Below are 20,781 nucleotides of genomic sequence, written 5' to 3'. Positions count from 1 at the left end.
TCTTCAGGGCTGGAGGGAAAGTGACCTGCTGCTGGTCGAGATGTTCTTCTTCCGGCGCCATTTTGAATTTTAGTAAATCCCACCCTGTGTCTCAATTCGCCTGCTTTCACTATACCCTAAACGTATGTACTCTTTTTGTGAAGAAAAAGTATATACTTTTGAGTGTGTAGCAAAAGATTATACAAGTACCGGGGCATACTAACACGTCATGTAATGGAAGAGAATGGTGTTGACTAGTTACCTACACTGTCACAGGAAACCAACTCCTCATTGCATTTTAGCTTTTCTTCATTCATTATTCCTTATATAATTTATACCATATAATTTCATTTACCATTCCCTTGATTTATTTTTCCACATTTCATTTACACCTCTCTAAAATGCGTCCTTGAATTCGGCAAGGCAAACCTTCACAAACTACTCCTTCTTCGCACAAGGAATTGTGGGCAATATTAGCTCCACACTTCGAAAATCTACAGGAAATAGCAGACCATTCAGGTACCTTTGGGATACTTGTTTCAACATACTACGAATTGGGACACACTAATTCTAATCTCGGATACAATTTAGGATGGATAGTAGGCAAATTGCGACATAGGGCCCAGTCTCAGTTCTAAGGGATGGTTATATGGACTATTAAATGATATAATAACCACCAGCATTCTGGGAATGGATCCCTAGATTTGGGGTCACAGTTTGGGGATTTATGATCATTCAGCCACAAGAGGTTGGGCACTGATGACAAGAAGGCCTTATGCAAAGTTGGCATTCCAGTTCATCTCAAAGGCATTCAGTGGGGTTGAGGTCAGGGCTCTGTACACACTCGAGTTCTTCTACTCCAACCTTGGCAAACCATGTCTTCGTGGATCTCACTTTGTATGCTGTGGCATTACAGCTTCCCTTCACTGGAAGGCCCAAACGTGTTCCAGCATGACAATGCCCCTGTACACAAAGTGAGGCCAAAGTTGAGAAACCCTAGAATTAAAAATGTCTCTCTTTTTTTTTTTTTGCCTTTTTTAATGCAAATCTCTCAAAGCAACTTTACAAACATCATAAAACTGGTTTGTATTTGAGATGCATGCTGTGCACAAGGACAGGAATGGTCAAGATCCAAGGAGCAGGGCAAGAAGTCTTCCTAGCTTTGAATGATAGAGGGCAGAGGAGGTCAATGGCTGAAGAAAACTAATAGAGAGAAAATGTGTGTGTTGGCTAATTCAAAAGCTAGACAGGAAAAGGAGTCAGGGTCTGGAAGGGTTGATAGTGTGCTGGAAGCTACAGAAAAAGGAGAGAGGCTGTGGTGAGTGGCAGAGAGGTGTGAAGAGTTGGTGACATGCAGGACAGTGAGGGTGATGGTGAGACAATCCTGTCTGAAAAACTGCACGAACCATTACAGACCCAATCTTGACAGATTTTGACAAATCTTACTTCAGCAGTTTGAGTTATTAGCTCTTGCTATTACGCTTGGCCATATTTGGGATGATTTGTGTTGATTGTTGTAGGAGTTTATGGTCTACCCATGCTATCTGAAAAGTAACTCAAACGATTCCCACATTCCCACCACACCTAGACTTAACAGTTCACTAGTACATCTTATTCACATTGGAGTCTTTGCTAGTGACTGTAGTGACCACTTTCCCATTGCATCTGTTCACAGATTATTCTCAAGAAGACCCTCAAGTAATTTAATGGAAAACCATTCCTTCATAAAGACCACTCATGTGACCTAGTGTGTCTATGTTGATTCAGTATACCTGATTCCGAATTGAAACTTGAATATTTCACATTTGTATTTTTGTTGTTTATTAATAAGCATGCTTGTTACAGCTGAAAAATAGGCTGTCCCCTGGTTTACTGCTGAGTTGGCTGAGTTAATTTATAAAAGGATTAAAGCAAGGGCGACTGCTGGATTTATTGTTTCACACTGGCAGGCTTTTAGGGTTCTCAGCGCCAGTAAAAAAGCCATGTCTGACTATTTCTTGAGTAATATAAATGCTAGTGGTGGCAGTCCTTCTATTTTAGGAATGTAATGAAATCCTTAAAGAGACATGCAGCTTTGTTCACCATAACATATCAATCTACCACAACATATTATATCAACTACTGATTACATTTTCATTTATGATGCTTTTAAGCTCTGTGTCTCATCAAAAGTCATCTCTGCCTACTCTAAATTCTCAGTATGATCCCCAGGCTCTGCTAAATTGTCAGTTCCTATCCTGCAACAATATTTTCCAAAATTATCAGTCAGGGTTCATATCTGACCATGGCATAGTCACAGCTATAACTTTAACCCTCAATAATATCATTTGTTCTGTGGAAAATAAACAGCATTGTGCAGCCATCCTCACTGATTTCTAAAAGAAAATTAATACTGAAAACCAGACCTCAGTGGTACCCCTCATTTTATCGGTGAGTTTTGAATAAACTGCCCATGAACCTCACATGAAGAACTGCATGTAACTGATGGTAGGGTCCAGTAGGGTTTTGATGCTTCCTCGTGCAGTCATACAATGGTCAGTTTTGTATACAGCCAAATATTTATTGTTGCAATTTAATATAGATAATAAACACGGACGCTCACTGACGCTGAGAGCCATTTGTATGCTGATAAGACTATACCTTGTTTCAAATTTTCAAGACTGTTCTAATATTATGCACAAGAAAATTGTGTTCTTGAGATCCCCAACTATGGACTATAATGGTTTACACATTAGCACTTTTAGTGCAGGATGCAGCAGCATGTTTGTTTTTTCTCCCTAATTTGGTCAAATTTCCACCCACCAGCCAGGTCTCCCCTATCATACCACAGCTACCAACTGGATAACTGGGTGATGGCAAGTATGTGCTTCCTCTCAGACATGTGTAGTCAGTCAACTGTATCTTTTCAAACTCATGCTGCATCACAGGCCAGTGTAAAACACTCAGAGGAAAGCACTATCTACCCTCTTCCACATACATGAGCTCACTCACAAACACGATTGCCTAGTGTCGCTGTGATTGACAGGGGGGAAAGTATGCTATCCCTCCCATGGCCAGTCTTGTTCTCTTGGACTCCTATCCACTTTGGAGATTTGAACTTGTAATCTCCGAATGATAGGGTGAATGCTTTTCTGTTGCGCTCCTTGGGAGCAGTTCTTACTAGAACCAGAAAGTTTGATGATATTACCATGACCATTTAGTATTATAAACCACCATGCCTGCCTCAGTCAAAAGATAGTGGTTCATCAGTAACTAAATTAATGAATACTACAGCAGGGGCCAGAGCCTTCTTCCTACACAGCTCATCCAGCTATGGAATAGCCATCTAATTAGTTTTTTGGGAATCAGACACAGTCTCAATCTTTAAGTCAACAAAATTAGCTTCTGGCTCTTCCTTTTTGTTTTGCTGTTATAGCTATCTGCCCAAGTCTGCACTCTGATCAGTGTATACCCTTTAAACCACTCTAGCATAAGAGCATAACTAATAATCTGTTTCTTTCTGATGTGATCAGTGCCTGATACTGCTTTGGCTCATCTTGCCCTCTGGATCTTACTGATTCATCCTGATGTTTTACATTGGCTCAGAGCTTCTGCACTTGTGACTCACTTTCTCTTGCTGTGGATGGTTTCACATGGATACCCTAAACATTACACTTCACAAAACAGTTTAACAGTAAATGGACAAAAAATAAAAAGAAATCTGCTGGGTGACTGAACATTTTTAATGTGTACAATGTAGATGTTTCATTAAAACATCTCTTTTTCTGCCATTCAAAATAAATAAGGGCTGTGTACCATGAGACTGTCTCATGTGTTGTAAAATATATTTTAAAACCAGACATATCTGTTGTTTTATGGCGTAAATGGAAACATTGGTGCCAGATTAGATAACTGGGCATGACAGAGAAACAACAGAACTGGGATGCCATGTAGGCAAATGTTTTTATAGCACTTTTGTAAATTTATGGACATAGCCAAACTGCTCTCTAGTGATACTAATAAGTTTTTGAGATAAAAAGGGCCAGGCTATCGTGTGCATCCAGTGCTACTTAATGCCACTTTGTAAATCACTACTGTAACACTGTTTGTTACTTAAGCCCACGGTACTGTAAAACAGCACATTTTCTCTTACCGTTGCTCTTTCTCTTGCTGGTATCTATATATTTTAAGAATGCTTCTACTGATTTAGCAACCTTCTTCCTGCTCTTGTACTTGCATCAACTAAATATTGTATAATAAAATTTTTAAGGTGCTTTATGTTATTCCAGGCCAAAGATACAGAACCAACTCATATAGCCGAAGCCCAGAGACCCATCTTACTTTTTAATTAGAAATAGAAACAGAATATTATTCTGCATGTATAAAATGCTTTGCTCTGCCACCTATGATATAGATTTGCTTTAAAAATCCTGCTGTACACAAAGCATTGATATTCTGTCAATCTACTGTGAATCAACTAAATTAAACTTTAAATTAAAATAACCACCAAGGTTCCTTGTCATTTGGAACCTGCACCGGATTGGTGAGAAAGCTCTAAGGAATGATTAATGTATGACAGTGTGTGAAGATCTCAGCATGCATGTACACTGGCAGTTAGGAGGGGTGAAATAGGACAAAATGACTACTGGACAATGAGACAAGGCTGTTTATGAGAACAAATGGTCTTACAGATTCCTCAGTTTTTGTTTTTAATAGAGGTAACAACAAAACATGAATCTAGCTTCACCATGTTGCTTGTTGTGTAGTTTGAGCAAAGTGCTTTAAAAGAAACTGTTTCACAAAACTGAAGAATTGTCTTCATTATCTTTATATTTTTCACCTCTCCATTTCATGCTGTTAAAATAACCGTGAGCACTATTTAGAAAGTACAACAACTTTATCTAAAAATTTGTGTGTGAGTTTAAGGATTCATCTAATTCATCTAAATCATCAGTTTTTGACATCACCAGCTAGTTTCATAACAATGGCTCATGCAAAAAAATAACCCAAAAACAGTACCAAATTTTCTCTGAAATCCATAGATGTAGGAAACCTTGATGCTGCATTGGGCTAAAACTAACATGTCTATTATGTTTAGCTTCTCTTTAACTCAACCTTTATGTGGTAATATTTATATGTGAAAACCTACGTAATGATATTACCACGGGGGTATTCCAGAAATTGGGTTTAGTAACTAACCCCAATCTAATCCTTAATCTGTTTTCCTTTTAAGAAGCCAAGATCAGCTTGACTCTAGGCATCAAATTCCAATGCGGAGAGGACATGGGGCTAATGGGGCAGATAGTTTGAATAGGAAGGATATTTATGGAATATTATTTGCCTGCTTATAAGATTTCTGGTACTTAGCCAGGTAAAAGCTCCCTTAATATAGTGCCATGGAGTGTATTGGAGTGGTTAAATCTTGTCATCAGTTCTCCGGATGCAATTTTGCTTAGGTTTAACTTGGAACTTGATAAAGAAGACAGAAGAAGTATAAGAAATATAACATTTTGGGTGACATTTGAATGTATGCCTGTTTATTTTGTACAATTATGCCTGTTTATTCTGATGTCAGTTTATTCTGTACATGTATGCCTGTTTATTCTGTACAAGTATGCCTGTTTCACAGAGATCACCCTTTTCCACATTCTGATGTTTAATGTGAACATTAAGTGAAGCTCTTGACCTGTATTTCCATGATTTTATGCATTGTGCTGCTGCCACAGGATTGGCTGATTGGATACATCAGCAACTACATAAATGAGCAGGTGTACAGGTGTTCCTAATAAAGTGGACTGTGAGTGTATATGCCTGTTTATTCTGTAAAGTTTCTGTAAAGTTTTGTGTTTAATTGCCTAGATTTTATTGTCATACAGTACAACATCAAATGACGGCCCAACAGTAGTAGAAGGGTGGAAACACATGGAAATACTTGGATGTGTTGCTTTAATCCACACCTGAGTGCAATTTCTGTATTCACAGTGAAACACAATGAAACACAACAAGATGTAATTTAAAATGACTAAATGCTGCATATGTGAAAACACCCTAGACTACACTGGGCAAAACACCAACAAAAATTATCCTCCTTATTGAATTCAGTAACCAACTAAATGATTTGATAACCCTACAGTTTTCACAGCTAAACTGGGGAATTTACCAAGTCCCTCATTAGGGGAATGCAATAAATCATAGTCAGGTACTAGTTAGGTATTTAAGTTTCTCTTAATTGACTGACTCCTTGGCATTGATTTTGATTTTATAATTTGGCTGTAGGGATTTTGATTTATGCATGCTATACTTAATAATACTGGACTCCACTAATCATTCTTATTTTCCTGTCTAATATGTTGCAAGTTCTAATTTCCTATTAGTTTTTATTACCTTGCTGTCAGTAGGCCAAGTTCCATTGAAAATGAGACTCTTGAACACTTGCTTGCTCAGTAATTAAAAAAAAAAAGAATATGGTATTTTTCTTCCCAGCACTAAAATGAAATAAAAAGGAGAAAACAAAACATCTAAGGTGACGTCGATATTCTGCCACCTTCATGTTCTCTCCAGTACATTGCCATTTACTGGCTGTGGAAGCCTATCCTGCTTCTTTTGCTGTGTCAGGTTTATTGATGACCGCCCTTTGCTAATACCAGCCTCCATTTCATGTGGGCATTTAATTAATGGAAAAGACAGTAATGACTTTCCTGGGGATGAGCGGATGGAGAGAGGGAGGGTGATGACTGACGCATTGAATTGATTACAAAGACAGAGAGATATTGAGAGAGAAAGAGAGAGACAGAGAGAGAGAGAGAGAGAGAGCGAGAGAGAGACGGGGGGTGAGATTTATATATCTTGCTGAGGGAGATGCCATTCGAGTGTGTATGTGTGACTCTTTTACATTATGTATTAGATTTTCTTTGTGTGTTTGTGTTACCCTCATGTCTTGTACAACATTTTCAACTTCATGGTATTTAAGAAAACGGGTCTTTATTAGGTTCTCGATACAGGCGTTGTCATGATACAGTGTCAATGTCACTCAAAAAAAACCAAACAAACCAAAATGTTCATTGACAAATGAGAAACTGCTTAAGAATGTGGACTTTGAAAGGATATAGTGAATACCTATTCTATCTCTATATCTCCCCTGTGGAATGGAAAATCATCTACAGCCTTATAGATTAGACGTGCTTGGTTATTGTCCATCCATGCTTTATAATTACAGATACAATTTCATTTCCTTAGCGCAATGATGGTATCTTGCTTTCTGAATGCTAAGGGTATCAAATTCCAATGTCATAAAATAGAACATCTTCACACATCTTCTTCACACGTGCCCTTGACTGGTATTGATTCCGAATAACAATTCAGTCAGCTTGCTTGTACACAAGTGTGTTGATTAAAACATTATGAAAAACAACTACTAAATGTATTGTAGGGATTTTATATTTTTGTTGGGGGAATTAAAATCACAGATTGAACACACTGGCAAACTCTAATCCTGAGTAATCATTTTTGTAGCAATTTTTAGATGCGGTGCCTCAGTGACATCCCAGTGATACATCCAATAAGCTCCCCCGCCCCTTACGTTTGTGTTAAAGAAACAGAGTGTAGCAGCTACAGCATCAAATACTATATTCACTGCAGTGGCACTGAGTATCTATGACCAAGCAAGTGGAAGAAATGTCAGAAATAAACCTCCTGCCAACTGTCGCCTCATTGTGGACAATTTATGGTGGGTGTGTGAGCAGAGAGCTAGCTGTTGATGACTAGCTGTAAAGATTCAGTGGACGGCGGGTGACGGATCTAAGCGGAGGCTGGGAAACAAAGGAGGTAGGCAAAAAGGGAGGAGTAAATGAGAGAGCGGGAGCAGGCAGTAGATAAAGCTGCAGCCAGGACCATGAGCTGCACCCTTGTGACTGCATCTTATGATTCGCTGCCTGCTCAGCTGAGTCCCCATCGTGTAAATGATCAACACTTTGCTCGAAGGCTTTCATCTCCTCACGGTTTGGGAGCCCGCACCTCATCCGTGCCACGTCGTCCTTCAGCTCTGCCTGGATATCCACTTTCTTCCTTCCAGGAGCCAAACAACCTCCACAATCATCATCATCATCATCATCAGCGTTTCTCCCCGTCACTAGGTTCCAAAGCCTCGCTGGCGCCCCCTGTGCCTCAAGCAGACCCTGCCCCACCATGCTGCCAAGCGGTGGGCATTGTGCCACTGCTACGCCTGGCACTACTCATCTTCAGCTGCCTCTTCTGGGCAGCCGGGTTGGCGGTCTTCACCCTAGGTGTCTGGGCACAAGCATCCCTGGCCGACTACATGCTGCTTTCCTCTAACCACTACCCCAATGCTCCATTGATACTTCTAGCTACAGGGGCTGCTATCACCACCTGGGGTTTCCTGGGTTGCCTGGGTGTGGCAGCCAACTTGCCCTGCCTTCTCCGCACCTATGGCTTCTTCCAGCTGGCTGTGCTAATGGGGGGATTGGCTGCTGGACTTTCAGGACTCTTCTACAGGGAAGACATCGCTGGAGGTTTCCGCAGCGGGCTACAGAAGGCAGTGGAGGGCTACGGAGAAGACGAAGGACGTGCTGACGCTCTGGACAGCCTTCAGAGGGCGCTGAAGTGCTGTGGGGCAGAGGGCTGGCATGACTGGCTCCTGTCTGACTGGGCTGTACAGGATGCTGTTTCACTGACAAGTAGCTCAGGCAATGACACGTATTATGTGTCTGTACCGGACAGTTGTTGCATACGGCGCAAAGGCTGTCATAACAGGCCGCTGCCAGAAGGAGGAACTGGTAGCATTGAAGGTGTGGGGATTCACCCACATGGTTGCTTCAAGAAAGTTTTTAGTTTTGTCAATGATAACGTCTTTCACATTGCTGCTGCTGTCCTAGCTCTTGCTTTTACCCAGGTGGCGGGTATAATTCTGGCATGCCTGCTCGCCAACCGCCTACCTGCTCAGCCTCATAGGCGAGGCCGCTAAGAAATTCCAGGTCAGTATCAGTTGTTCTATGAAAAGCCCGGTTTAGATGGACTTAGACTGTACTTATAAACAATTTAATCTTAGAGCAAAAGGAATTTTTCAGTAAAGAATGATCATTAATAGTGCTTCTCTGCCAGCGCTTCTCCAACAGTATGGTTCACTATGGTTCATTCAAACCCAGGACTGTCCATACACTGGCCTGTCCTTCCCCATCACATAACCTGGGAAAGTAGTTTCCATTTTCTCTGGAGGTTTTCAAGTGGTGACAGGCACAAAAAACAATTTTGAAATAAAACCAAAATCCCAAATGTCTTTGTACACTATACGTGGGGGTACTATGTAGTGTGTTCAGCTCCATTGTTATATCTGATATAGGAAGCAAACCAAGTGAATAGGAAGCCATCTGGGATTTGTCATAGAAGATGTAAAAGAAATGTAAAATAAAGATAATAGTGATAAGAAAACATTAGATACATTAAATTGCTATGATGTTGCCAGACTTTTTAAAAGAGTAAGAAAATTTGGTAGACTTTCACTGCTAGCCTTTTTGTGAGTTTAATCACAAACTCACTTTGCCAGAGTTTAACCAATAGATGGTTTACATTATTTTTAGCTCCTTCTCCTATGTCCTGGCTTAGGTTGCATGGCACCTGGGCAAACTGGTAAAGAATTTCAGCACGGGTATTTAAGTACGGAGCGGCTCGCATGACAGTGGAAATAGCAATTGAGTAATTGTAGGCAATTTGGCAAGCTCTGCCATGCTGCACTATCCTGCAGAAAGATACTATACCATTAAATTTTAAACCAGAGTAAGTGTAAATGGTGTCTAATAAGTGTACAAAACAGTCCCAAGACTGGTATGAGATACAAAGGTGCTTTCAGCATCTGCACAAACAATGGGTTCTGAAACGTTCTCTGAAACCCACTGTTATCTATACTGCATAAGATTTTTGTTATACAAACTGTTTTATATTTTGAGAAAAATTATGATGTAGCCTACTAAATCAGTGTGTTAAACATTGCCATTTTGTGGATTTTCATGTAATTTTATTTTGTGCATTTTTAACCATGCATTTTACGAATTCTTCTCAGTTGTATTTGTGGAGTAATATAAGTAGACCACACATATTGTATATAATAGCTGTATGTTGTGTAATATCTGCAAAAGCCCTCAAACATTATGGTGACTATTCCTTCTAAAAAAGGGGGTATAGAGAACTACTGATTTTAAAATGTTAGAGGATTTATATGTATATTTATTCATTGTTGAGTGAAAATTGCCAACATAATATACTCTGCTTTGACTTGCAGTTTTAATTTTAAAAAGAACAGCTAGAGCTGTAAATCCCTCTGCATTTTATATAACCTTCAGCCCTAGTCTAATTCACTATCAATACTTACTAATGATACTAATAATGCTAGTGATTCTTCTTAGCTGTGTGTGAATGCATTCGTTTGTGGTGAGCTAGATCTCCAGGAGCAGGGTTGACCACCTCCAGGGGCTATTCAGCATATCAAGACAGTCTGCAAAGTTCTAATATATAAAATAAAAAATATATTATTTCTATCCTTATCAATTTTCTACAAATACAATGACACAGCTGCAGCTGATCCAACTATTTCTCTGATGGCCACTAACTAAGCACAAATTTTACATAGTGTGGTAAATGAAATCCTGCTGGATTTCGTTTCTTAAGTGGCTGTTCTGATTGACTACGGAGAAGATGAGATCTGCTACTGTGGATGTTTTAAAGCCAGTTAAAATTCTGGAGAGCAGGACTATTTCATATATTGTATATTATATATTGTAGGGCAGCTGATAAATGAGAAACTGAGGAGTGCTTTGATGTGTTTGGACAACTATAAAGAAGAAGCTTCTTTTGCTTTTGTAAACCAAAAATTAGTGGTCATGTAAGCCAATAAATAAAAATGATAACCAAAAACATTGTGTTTTCTATAGCACTGTATTAATATATATATATATATATATATATATATATATATATATATATATATATATATATATATATATATATATATATATATATACATACATATATACACACACACACACACATATATATATATATATATATATATATATATATATGCATATATTCTTAAGAAATGACATCCCCCGAGTGGCTTTATAATCTGCTGTTCTGCTCACTTTATGCTACTCTAGCACATAAGATTACGTGCTAGTACAAAAACAGCTTGCATTTGCAAACACTGCAGTATTTCTTTATCAAGATCCATTGCTGCTACAAATGTAAGCATGTCTTAAATTCTGAGTCCCACCACAGTTAATCTCGTCTTGATACCTAAATGAACTAACGTGTGAATTCATGGCTAGTCAAAGAAATCGTATTGGGCTCTCCTCTCTCTCTCTCTCTCTCTCTCTCTCTCACACACACACACACACACACACACACACAAACATGCGCACACGCACACACACACACACACACACACACGCACACACACATGCACACACACACGCATGCACGCACGCACACACTTATGTATGCTATACATTTGTAATTAATCTCAGAAGAGTTGTCCATGGCACAGATCCCAGTAACCATTTTTGTGCTCACTGAAATAACCAAAATCACTACGGCATAATTTCTGTGTTCCATCAGATGATTTGCTGAATCATCCTCGTGTTGCCCTATTAATCTACACTGGGATGATATTCGCTAGGTACATCTACCTTGAACCTACACCCACAGACATGGGTGCAACTCACACATACTGAGCTATTCTCAGTTTTTAGCCTTGTGAATCATGAAAATGTGGTATGTGATTGAATAGTTATCTATGAATTTAAACAGTAGTAGTTTAAATGCAAAATTGGCAAAAAAGATTAAAATACAATTTTTGCCATATTTAACAACCAACAGCAGGAAATGAAACCACTATGCACTACTAAGCATCAGTATGGGGTTTGGGGTTTGAAGGGTAGGATGACATTTCAATAACCTCTAAACTTTTTTTATAACATTTCCGCTTTTATTTCTCTTTTTAGTAACACCAAAAATATAGCTTGTCATGTTACTGAGAAAGTCCTCAGTTCTGATGACTCTGCCATGGCAGAAAATTTAAAGGAACATCTGACTATTACAAAGCACTCACACTGAAGACTCCTTCCATTACGTTTAAATAAAATCTCCTTACAGAAAGCTTCAGAGATGTTCTTTTGTTGAATAGAAAGCTAATTTTTATCAGTGTATTATTCATCAGAGTATGTGGAGCATTCACCATGCAAGTCCCTGTGTAAGTTCTTACTATAGAAATGATAATGTAATAAACAAGTGTACAACCTGTAATTTGCCTTGCAGCCAATACTACTGTCAGTGCTGCTGTTAATCAATATCTTCTGACCAATCAGATTCGAGAATTCAAGGAATATCTTTTGGAAGAATGGTGTCCATCCAGTACGATTCCAGAGACTTACGCTAAGGCACATTAAAGCTGTTGTCGGCTCATGGTGGCCCAACACCTTATTAAGACACTTTATGTTGTTTTTTCCCCATTTCTCACCCATCTGCATGTATACATTTATTTTGGTCAATTAGGGTATCTACTTTGTTCACATCTGGAAATTTCAAACAATGAGTTAGCAACAGATTTATTTCAGCTTCACTTAATTATATCAGAATTCCGGTGGGTTAAGATTTTACATACACCGATATACTATTATACACTATATATACTATTAATAATTGAGGTGGTGTTCACATCTGCATCTTGGTTAGTTAACGTAACTGTTCAATGATACATTCCTCAGATACAGAACATCAGATAAGCTGTGTCAATAGCTAGTTGTGTCACTTGCAAAAAGAAAAGTAATTTGTAAAGTAATAACTCAGGTAGTTCTTCACCAGACATATTTTACTTTTAAGGGTAATTTTCTTGATTAATACTTTTACATTTACACAAGTGAAGAATTACTACAGGTGCAATACTTTTACTCAATTTCAGTGTTTGAAAAAGTCACATGCATATTCATGCATATTATAAACAGTGAATTATTTCCTGACAAAGCCAGAGTTGTTAAACAGTTATCAAACAAACAGTAAAAACAGGGTCAAATGAAAATATGATAGTTGTAAGCCACTGAACTTTGGAACATAACTTGTCTGACATGTGTCCTATTACAGAATATGTTCCGGGCAGGCCAGGGATTTAGACCTGTTTGCTCTGGCTTATAATAAGTGGGTGGGTCAACTATTTAGACTGCTAGTACTAAATAGAACAGTGTCACTTCTTCTGTGTAATACTCTAACACAAGCCTCGGACACGGTGAGTAGAAATATGTAGTTAGTTCATTTAAAAGCACAGAACTAGAACTGTGAATTTACTATTCTGTACACTTATGTTTTGTTGCTTATCTTGAATAAGGCATGGGAAAACAAGATTTAGGGAGCACCTGTGCTTTTTCCAAAAAAAAAAAACAAAAAAAAAACAGCCGGTTGCACAAGTAGAACCCAAACTCTGTGGCCTGTTTTGAACATGTCCATTGCTCTTAACTGAGATTATACACTACTAAAAGGCTTAGTTTTAATGTAGCTTTAAGTTACTGCAGTAAATTTAGTTTCACATCCCCATATTCACAGATTATTTTCTTTCGAAAATAATAAATATAATGTCTTTAAGGTAGTCAATATAAGGAATAGTACATTAATGATTAATGTATTTCACAATGTAATTATCATATACCCATAACCATTTTATATGTTTATTTGCTTGCTTGTTTTAAAGTTATTAAAAAGTCAGGTAATTTGTATCTACTGTAGGTACATCTATTGCAACATAATTACTGCTTGAAATATAGACGAAATAAAATACAGAAATTGATTTTGCAAAGAATGCAAACTAAGAAATGTCTCCCCAGTAATGGGTTGTAATAGGTAGATTTTTTTTTAGCAAATTTTTATTTTGAAAAAAAATTAATAGCTTCTAAATAGTCAAAACTATTGCTCCAAAACAAGTTGTGCCTTCATTATAATGTACTACGCATCTCACTTTAGCAAATTGAACTGTTATCGAATTTTAATTAATTTGTACAATATTGATGAAAATATTTGTGGTTTGTATAATGTTAATCTGGCCATTTTTTTTGGAGCCATAGAGCTTTTTATTCCTCAAACTTCTATTTAGAGCCTATCATATCTAACTTGACGAAATTGTTTATTGGCATACGACTTATATCCCATGTTTAATGTTTCTTTGGATATGAGTTATAAAGGTTCTACACCATGCTAGTTTTAAAGTAACTACTCTCAATGTATTGTTTAGGACTGACTTTACACCCTGATTTGCCATCAAACTTAAGATCAGCTTGTGCATAAAGATAAAGAAACCTTGTCTTCTCTATGTGCTATTAACAAATGTGAAAAATAATAAAAGGCAGGAAGGAGCACCTCCTTCCTGAGAACATTACGATATGATTGAGATGCATTAATCAACTGGGAAACTTCTCAGGAAGGAGGTGCTCCTCCCTGCCTTTTGTGTGTATACACACAAAGCTAGCTTTCCTTGTGAAATTGTGTCTGCTGTGTTCAAAGTAGCAAGTTCATATGAAGGTTTCAGCAATATCACATACAAACATATCTAATGTAGATAATGGAACTACAAAATTGCTAGTCTGACACCATGTATAGAAAGCATTGTGGTGTTTCCTCAGTGCAGCTTTGTGTTTACTCAGTGCAGCTCAGTGCCTTATTTTTTCCTCTTAGATGATCAGCACAGTAAGGATGATGACTTGCTGGGCCGGACTGCTCTTAATGTCATTGGGAGTGGTCACAGGCTCTACAGTTGTGCAAGGTGAGTCACTATGAATTCACATATTTGCTGAAAAATATTTTTTCAGTGTCTCTTGTCTAGTTCCTCCCTCTCTCTTCAGATTCCTCCAGAGATACAATCTTATGAAGTAATAAGCATAATAATAAAATGTGTTACAATTTTGGTCCTTTGTGTTTTTGATAAAGTAGAAAGGAGACGCTGAGAGGACACAGACAGTAGGCAGGTTTAGTTTTGGCAGAAATAAAGCCACAGAATCACAGAATGTCCAAAAAGGGAGACACTTAATAATGCAGATGTGGAAGTTGGGTATGAGGGAAATCAGAGAGAGATGAAAGAATAGGTGCATGATATGTCAATTATTTAAAAAAAAAAAATCATTACATAATGATGGAGAAATTTATGGAGACCGGAAAACCTGTGAAAACCCTTGCACACATGTAAGCTAAGAACTCCAGGGAACCATGAAATATTGTGCACATTGAAAATCTCAGATTAATGGGTGGATTAATGGCTTCACAAGAGAATTATTATCTATAATTTTATGGTTACTTAAACAGGGTAAAGAGGTTATTTTAGCCTAAAATGCATTTTATATGTCCATGCTCTGTTTAATCTGAAATAATTGATGCTATTTTAATTCATTTAGTCTTTTTAGATCCAGATTCCTCGTACTAGGACTTGTTTTTGTTTGAATGCATGATTCCCTGTTTCAAAGCTGAATGGCATTATTATACAAGAATGAATCAAATGAAACCCTTCAAAGCGTGACATAAATTAGAATTGAACCAAATTTTTTTCTAGAGGAGTCTGGTCATTTGTTAAGTGCTGGAACACTTGCACTGAAGGAAATGGAAATTATGTAGAAGAATGATACATTTTGTGAGAGCTTTTTGCAATAAAAATGCCAGATAAAAATAAATCAAGGTTTTCATTTGAGTCCACCTTAAAATTAGTTAGTTTTTGAGTTGGCTAACAAAGATTCTGCTTCAAGGGGCTAAGTTCTTCATTCTGTGGGTATCTTCTTTTTATAAAGAGGTTCAGCAGAATTGGAATAACTCTCTCTCTCTTTCTCTCTTTCTCTCTCTCTCTCTCTCGCTCTCAGGGACAGACTGCACAGAGATAAAACTTTTTTCCCCAGATGCATCGAGTGGCATCTATACCATTCGACCAAATGGATTTAATTATCCTTTCAAGGTACTAACATCAATATAATAGGATACTAACATCAGTATCAATAGTCTAATCAAAGATAACAGCTGAAAGACTGTTACCAAATAAAGAACAATGTAGGTGGTAATATTTTCAGCAATGGCCCTAAGAAGAGTACACTAGTGCTAACATTTATATATGCTTAAATGTTTATTTAAACTAATGTTAATTTATATTTATATGTATTTATTTATATTTATTTACAGTATATATCCTGTTCTACTGTACATGTTAATTTACAGTAAAACACTTTTACTGTGGTTTACAGGTTTACTGTGAGATGCGGAACGATGGAGGATGGACTGTTATCCAGAGGAGGTCTGGTGGAAAGGTTTCCTTCAACAAGAACTGGCAAAAATATAAGTGGGGATTTGGAAATATTCAGAGTAGGTGTTGTCTATAAGGAATTACCTAAACTGTAGATAGTGTACAGTCAGGTACGGAAATAATTGGACAAATTTATTGTTATTTTAGCTGCCTAACACAGTATACTGGAATTGAAATTAAATAATGTATATGTAAAGTGCAGACTTTAATTTATCTGTATTTACATCCAAATCGGGTGAACAGTGCAGGAATTACACTGTTAGTAATCAGACAAACTAACAAAATCACAAGTTAAATTAAAAAAATTTGCAACCAAGAATGAAAAATGACAATTTAATTTATTACAACATCATAAATTAAATTGTCATTTTTCATTCCTGGTTGTAAATTCTTTGCAGTCAATGACTGCCTGAAGCCTGGAACCCATAGACATCACCAGACACTGGTTTTCTTCCCTGGTGATGCTCTGCCAGATCTTTACTGCAGCTGTCTTCAGTTCCTGATTGTTCTTGGGGTGTTTTACCTACAGTTTTGCCTTCAGCAAGTGAAATGCAACTCAGGTGGTTTAACGAGTTTTAAAACATTTGTCTGAATCTGCTCAGATAATATAACTCTATACACTTCAGAATTCATCCTGCTGCTTTTGTCAGCAGTCACATCATCAATAAATTCAAGGAAACCAGTTCCATTGGCAGCCGTACACGCCCATGCCATAAGATGATGCAGTATGCTATGTATCATGAGCAGTTCCTTCCCTTCTCCATAGTCTTCTCTTCCCATCATTCTGGTACAAGTTAATCGTTATCTCGTCTGACCATAGGATATTGTTACAGAAGTGTTTTGGCAAACTCTAATCTCGTCTTCCAGTTTTTGAGGATTACCAGTGGTCTTGTGGTAAACCCTCTATATTTACTCTGGTGAAGTCTTCTCTTGATTGTTGACTTTGACACAGATACACCTACCTCCTGAAGGGTGTTCTTGATCTGGCCATCTGTTATGAAGGGGTTTTTCTTCACCAGGGAAAGAATTCTTCTGTCAAACACCACAGCTGGTTTCCATGGCCTTCCAGGCCTTTTGGTGTTCCTGAGCTCACCAGTGCATTCTTTCTGTTTAAGAATGTACCAAATAGTTGATTTGGCCACACCTAATGTGTTTGCTATTTCTCTAAATCAACTGTAGACCTTTTATCTGCTTATTGTATGTGAAATAATGAGGCAATAACACACACCTGACCATGGAACAGATAAGCAGCCAGTTATCCAATTACTTTTGAACTCACATATACTTTAAAAACCATATATAAAAGGTCCTGTAATTCCTACACTCTTCACCGGATTTGGCTGTAAATATCCTCCAATTAAAGCTGAAAGTCTGCATATTTGGCTTATATTCATTGTTTAATTTCAGCTCTAATATACTGTTGTAACAAATGTCAAAGACAGGCAAGGAAAAGGCGGGAACATAAACGTAACGTTTAATCGTAAATGTAACATAAACATAACATAAAACACAAAACACTCGTGCATCTCTCTCTCCCCCTTGGCATCTCCAGCCACTCCTTTATCCCTCTCTCCCACTGATTAGCCAACTCAGTGCCAGGCGTGTGTCCTCACAGCCTGGCCCCTCCCTCCTGCTTGTCACAGCTGTGGTAGATAGCTAAAATAGCATAAGTTTGTCAATGTCCAAATATTTATGGACCTGACTATAGATGGATGCAGTCACTCATTTTAGATATTTTTGGCAGATGTGTGATTGTTTTGCTTAAAGCTATGGAATTTGTTAAATCATACTATATAATCTCAATTATATGATTGAATTGTTAGAATGTGAGAATACATAACATATATTGTATACTAAGCAATGGACTCTTATCTCTTTGAGGCTGAGTGAAACATTGAATGTTTTCTCTGTAGGAACTTTGTACAGTATCTACTCGCAGACTGCTAACCCCTGAATCATTCCCCAAGACTTGAGAACTGGATGTATATTAAACGTTTTAAATGTATATATTTTTCAGATGACCATTGGCTGGGCCTTGCCAAAATATGGGGACTAACCAGAAGCAAGCAGCATAAATCAGTGCTCAGAGTAGACCTGTGGGACTTTGAAGGAGGTTCTGTCTATGCAAATTACCAAGATTTTAGGATCGGCGGTGAGAAATCAGCCTATAAACTGCATGTTGGAATATACAGTGGCACTGCAGGTACAGTATCTAAACTATACATCTTTATTCAAATAAGACATGTTGAGGTCAACCAGGCAGGTTCTCAGCATTCATCCCAGGATAAAACTAACCTGTTTTATGTTGTTTAACCATGTTAGGTTCCTTACTTAGGATACCAGACCATCTCTTTTAATTTCATGTCAATACAGAAATAGTGTAAAGTATATTTTGAAACCATGACAGTTTATGTTATCTTAGTTATTGACAACATAAGGCATTTATGAAAATATACCTTTAGGATTCTCCTAATGGCTGAGTGTGGATGTACATTTAGGAGTGTGAATAAGAACAGATATGGACTTAAATTTCCACTTTGTTTCATATGTACCAAGACCTTTCTCTCACCTTCCAATGCTCAGGTCAAAATGACCTAAACATACATAATATAAATATTATTTTAGATAGACAGATAGATCCAAGAATATTTTTCATTATGTTTACCCTCTGAGTGAGTACTTTAAGCTAACCAAAACAAATTTAAGATAATTCAAATCAGCTATGTGTGGACAGGATCTAATAGTTTATTTTCCAGTGGATGCTTGAGAACAAGAATGTTAATAATTTTCTCCAATCCTTTTAGTAATTAGTGCAAATCATTCCTTTCTCCACTTTCTCTCATCTCAAGGTGATGCTATCCGTGGGGAATATGCTGGCATTGACCAGAATGGTTATGGTTTCAGTACATATGACCGTGACAATGATGGCTGCTCCCCATGCATTTTTGGGGATATTGCGGTTAATGATTGCAGCGCTAAAATGGGTGGAGGTTGGTGGTTTAGTCGCTGTGGCTCAGCTGACCTGCATGGAAATTGGCACTCTCGGGGAAACAATAGGGGATGGGCATCTGGCCTCCACTGGAACACCTGGAGATCCCCTGAGTCCTACTCAGCTAAGGCAACACGCATGATGGTCAAGACCATTGAGCAATGATAGGTTTGTGCATCTGCAGCAAGCAACAAAATGATATATTGCTTTTCAGCTTTCAACACACAATAATGCCAATGATTTCAACACACAATAATGCCAATTATGCCAATTTCATTAGTCTGTATATTTTCAGCTTGCATGGGTTTCCTCCAGGTTCTCCAGTTTACTCCTACTGTCCATAAACATGTGTGTAGGCTAACTGGCCACACAAAATTGCCCCAGATGTAATTAGTGTGTGATTATGTGTGTGTGCATGTGTGTGCATGGACTGGCGTCCCATCCAGGGTGAATTATCCCACCATGCACCCAGGATTGTTACCAAGATTGGCTTCAGATCCACCATGACTAGGATAAAATGGTTACTAAGCATGAATGACTGTATATTTTCACCATTAACACTGTGTACTAAACCGTTTTCTGTGTACTATTATGAATTCTGGCTATATTCAATACACTTCAGGACTCGGCATCCTAATTCTATTTTGCATTCTAAATGTTAGTGTTCATGAAATATTTACCTACAATTGTTCATGGAATAAAAGCTGTGTTTCACTAGCAGTATAACTAACACCGAGGTGATGTTCGGTCTTGGGTTAGGTAACATCCAGAACTTTTAAGAAAATAATGAAAAATTACGAAGCTCTCTTGTGGGGGAAAACATGCCAAAACAAGCTATTGATAACTCAAACGTAACACAAAACACACAATGTGGGGTCACCATCATCATACTTAGACATATAGTTAGTTTAGTAACAACATCAGTCCACAGCTCTATAACCTCTTTTATGCTACCTTCCAAACACACTTCTACTGCCTACAGAGCTTACAGTCCTTTAGAGTAGTGGGTACCTTTATCTTGTTTGTCCATTTAAAAAGAATTATGCTGTTATGAAGTAAAGTAAAATGCTTTTAAAACTGTACTGTTATTGTTATGATGCAAATAATAAAATGCTTTCAAGGCATCAAGGTTTACTGTCATTGACAAAGACAACAAAATGGCAGTTGCGTCTCCAAGAAAGTGACATTTGACATGTTGCACACACAAGCAAAAAGACAAAAAGACAATTCTGCCCTCCCCACATGCCTTCTCATCCATCCATATAGTGACATTTAACATATTATATACACAAACTTGCAATAAACGGCAAGTGCTTTCATCCTTCCTCTTCTCATATACCCTCCCTCCCACCCATATTGGACATACTGTATATTAGTTATCACACAAACATTTAGTTATGCACCAATTTTTTTCTTATTGAACATACAGTAGTTATTGCAGAATTTTTGGTTCTTATGCATATTGTAGTTATTGATACACATATTGTAGTTATTGCACAGATTCTTG

The 20,781-nt window shown here is 37.7% G+C and overlaps 2 protein-coding genes across 2 annotated transcripts; both read left to right on the top strand.

Annotated features, from left to right (window-relative positions):
• Nucleotides 1-7,625: 7,625 nt before the first annotated feature.
• LOC113532240 (tetraspanin-7) lies at nucleotides 7,626-10,850 on the top strand. Its single transcript, XM_026923527.3, has one exon. The coding sequence runs from the start codon at nucleotides 7,805-7,807 to the stop codon at nucleotides 8,936-8,938; it is 1,134 nt and encodes a 377-aa protein (XP_026779328.1). The 5' UTR covers nucleotides 7,626-7,804; the 3' UTR covers nucleotides 8,939-10,850.
• A 2,273-nt stretch (nucleotides 10,851-13,123) lies between these two features.
• On the top strand, nucleotides 13,124-20,398 carry LOC113531803 (angiopoietin-4-like). Its single transcript, XM_026922708.3, has 6 exons — nucleotides 13,124-13,246; nucleotides 14,683-14,770; nucleotides 15,852-15,943; nucleotides 16,227-16,344; nucleotides 18,303-18,488; nucleotides 19,135-20,398. Exons 2-6 carry the CDS (start codon nucleotides 14,683-14,685, stop codon nucleotides 19,437-19,439), a joined length of 789 nt encoding a protein of 262 aa, XP_026778509.3. The 5' UTR covers nucleotides 13,124-13,246; the 3' UTR covers nucleotides 19,440-20,398.
• Nucleotides 20,399-20,781: the final 383 nt, after the last annotated feature.

This window comes from Pangasianodon hypophthalmus, chromosome 18, assembly GCF_027358585.1.
Source record: "Pangasianodon hypophthalmus isolate fPanHyp1 chromosome 18, fPanHyp1.pri, whole genome shotgun sequence".
Lineage (NCBI taxonomy): Eukaryota > Metazoa > Chordata > Actinopteri > Siluriformes > Pangasiidae > Pangasianodon > Pangasianodon hypophthalmus.
This window is presented reverse-complemented; position numbering and strand designations above follow the sequence as displayed.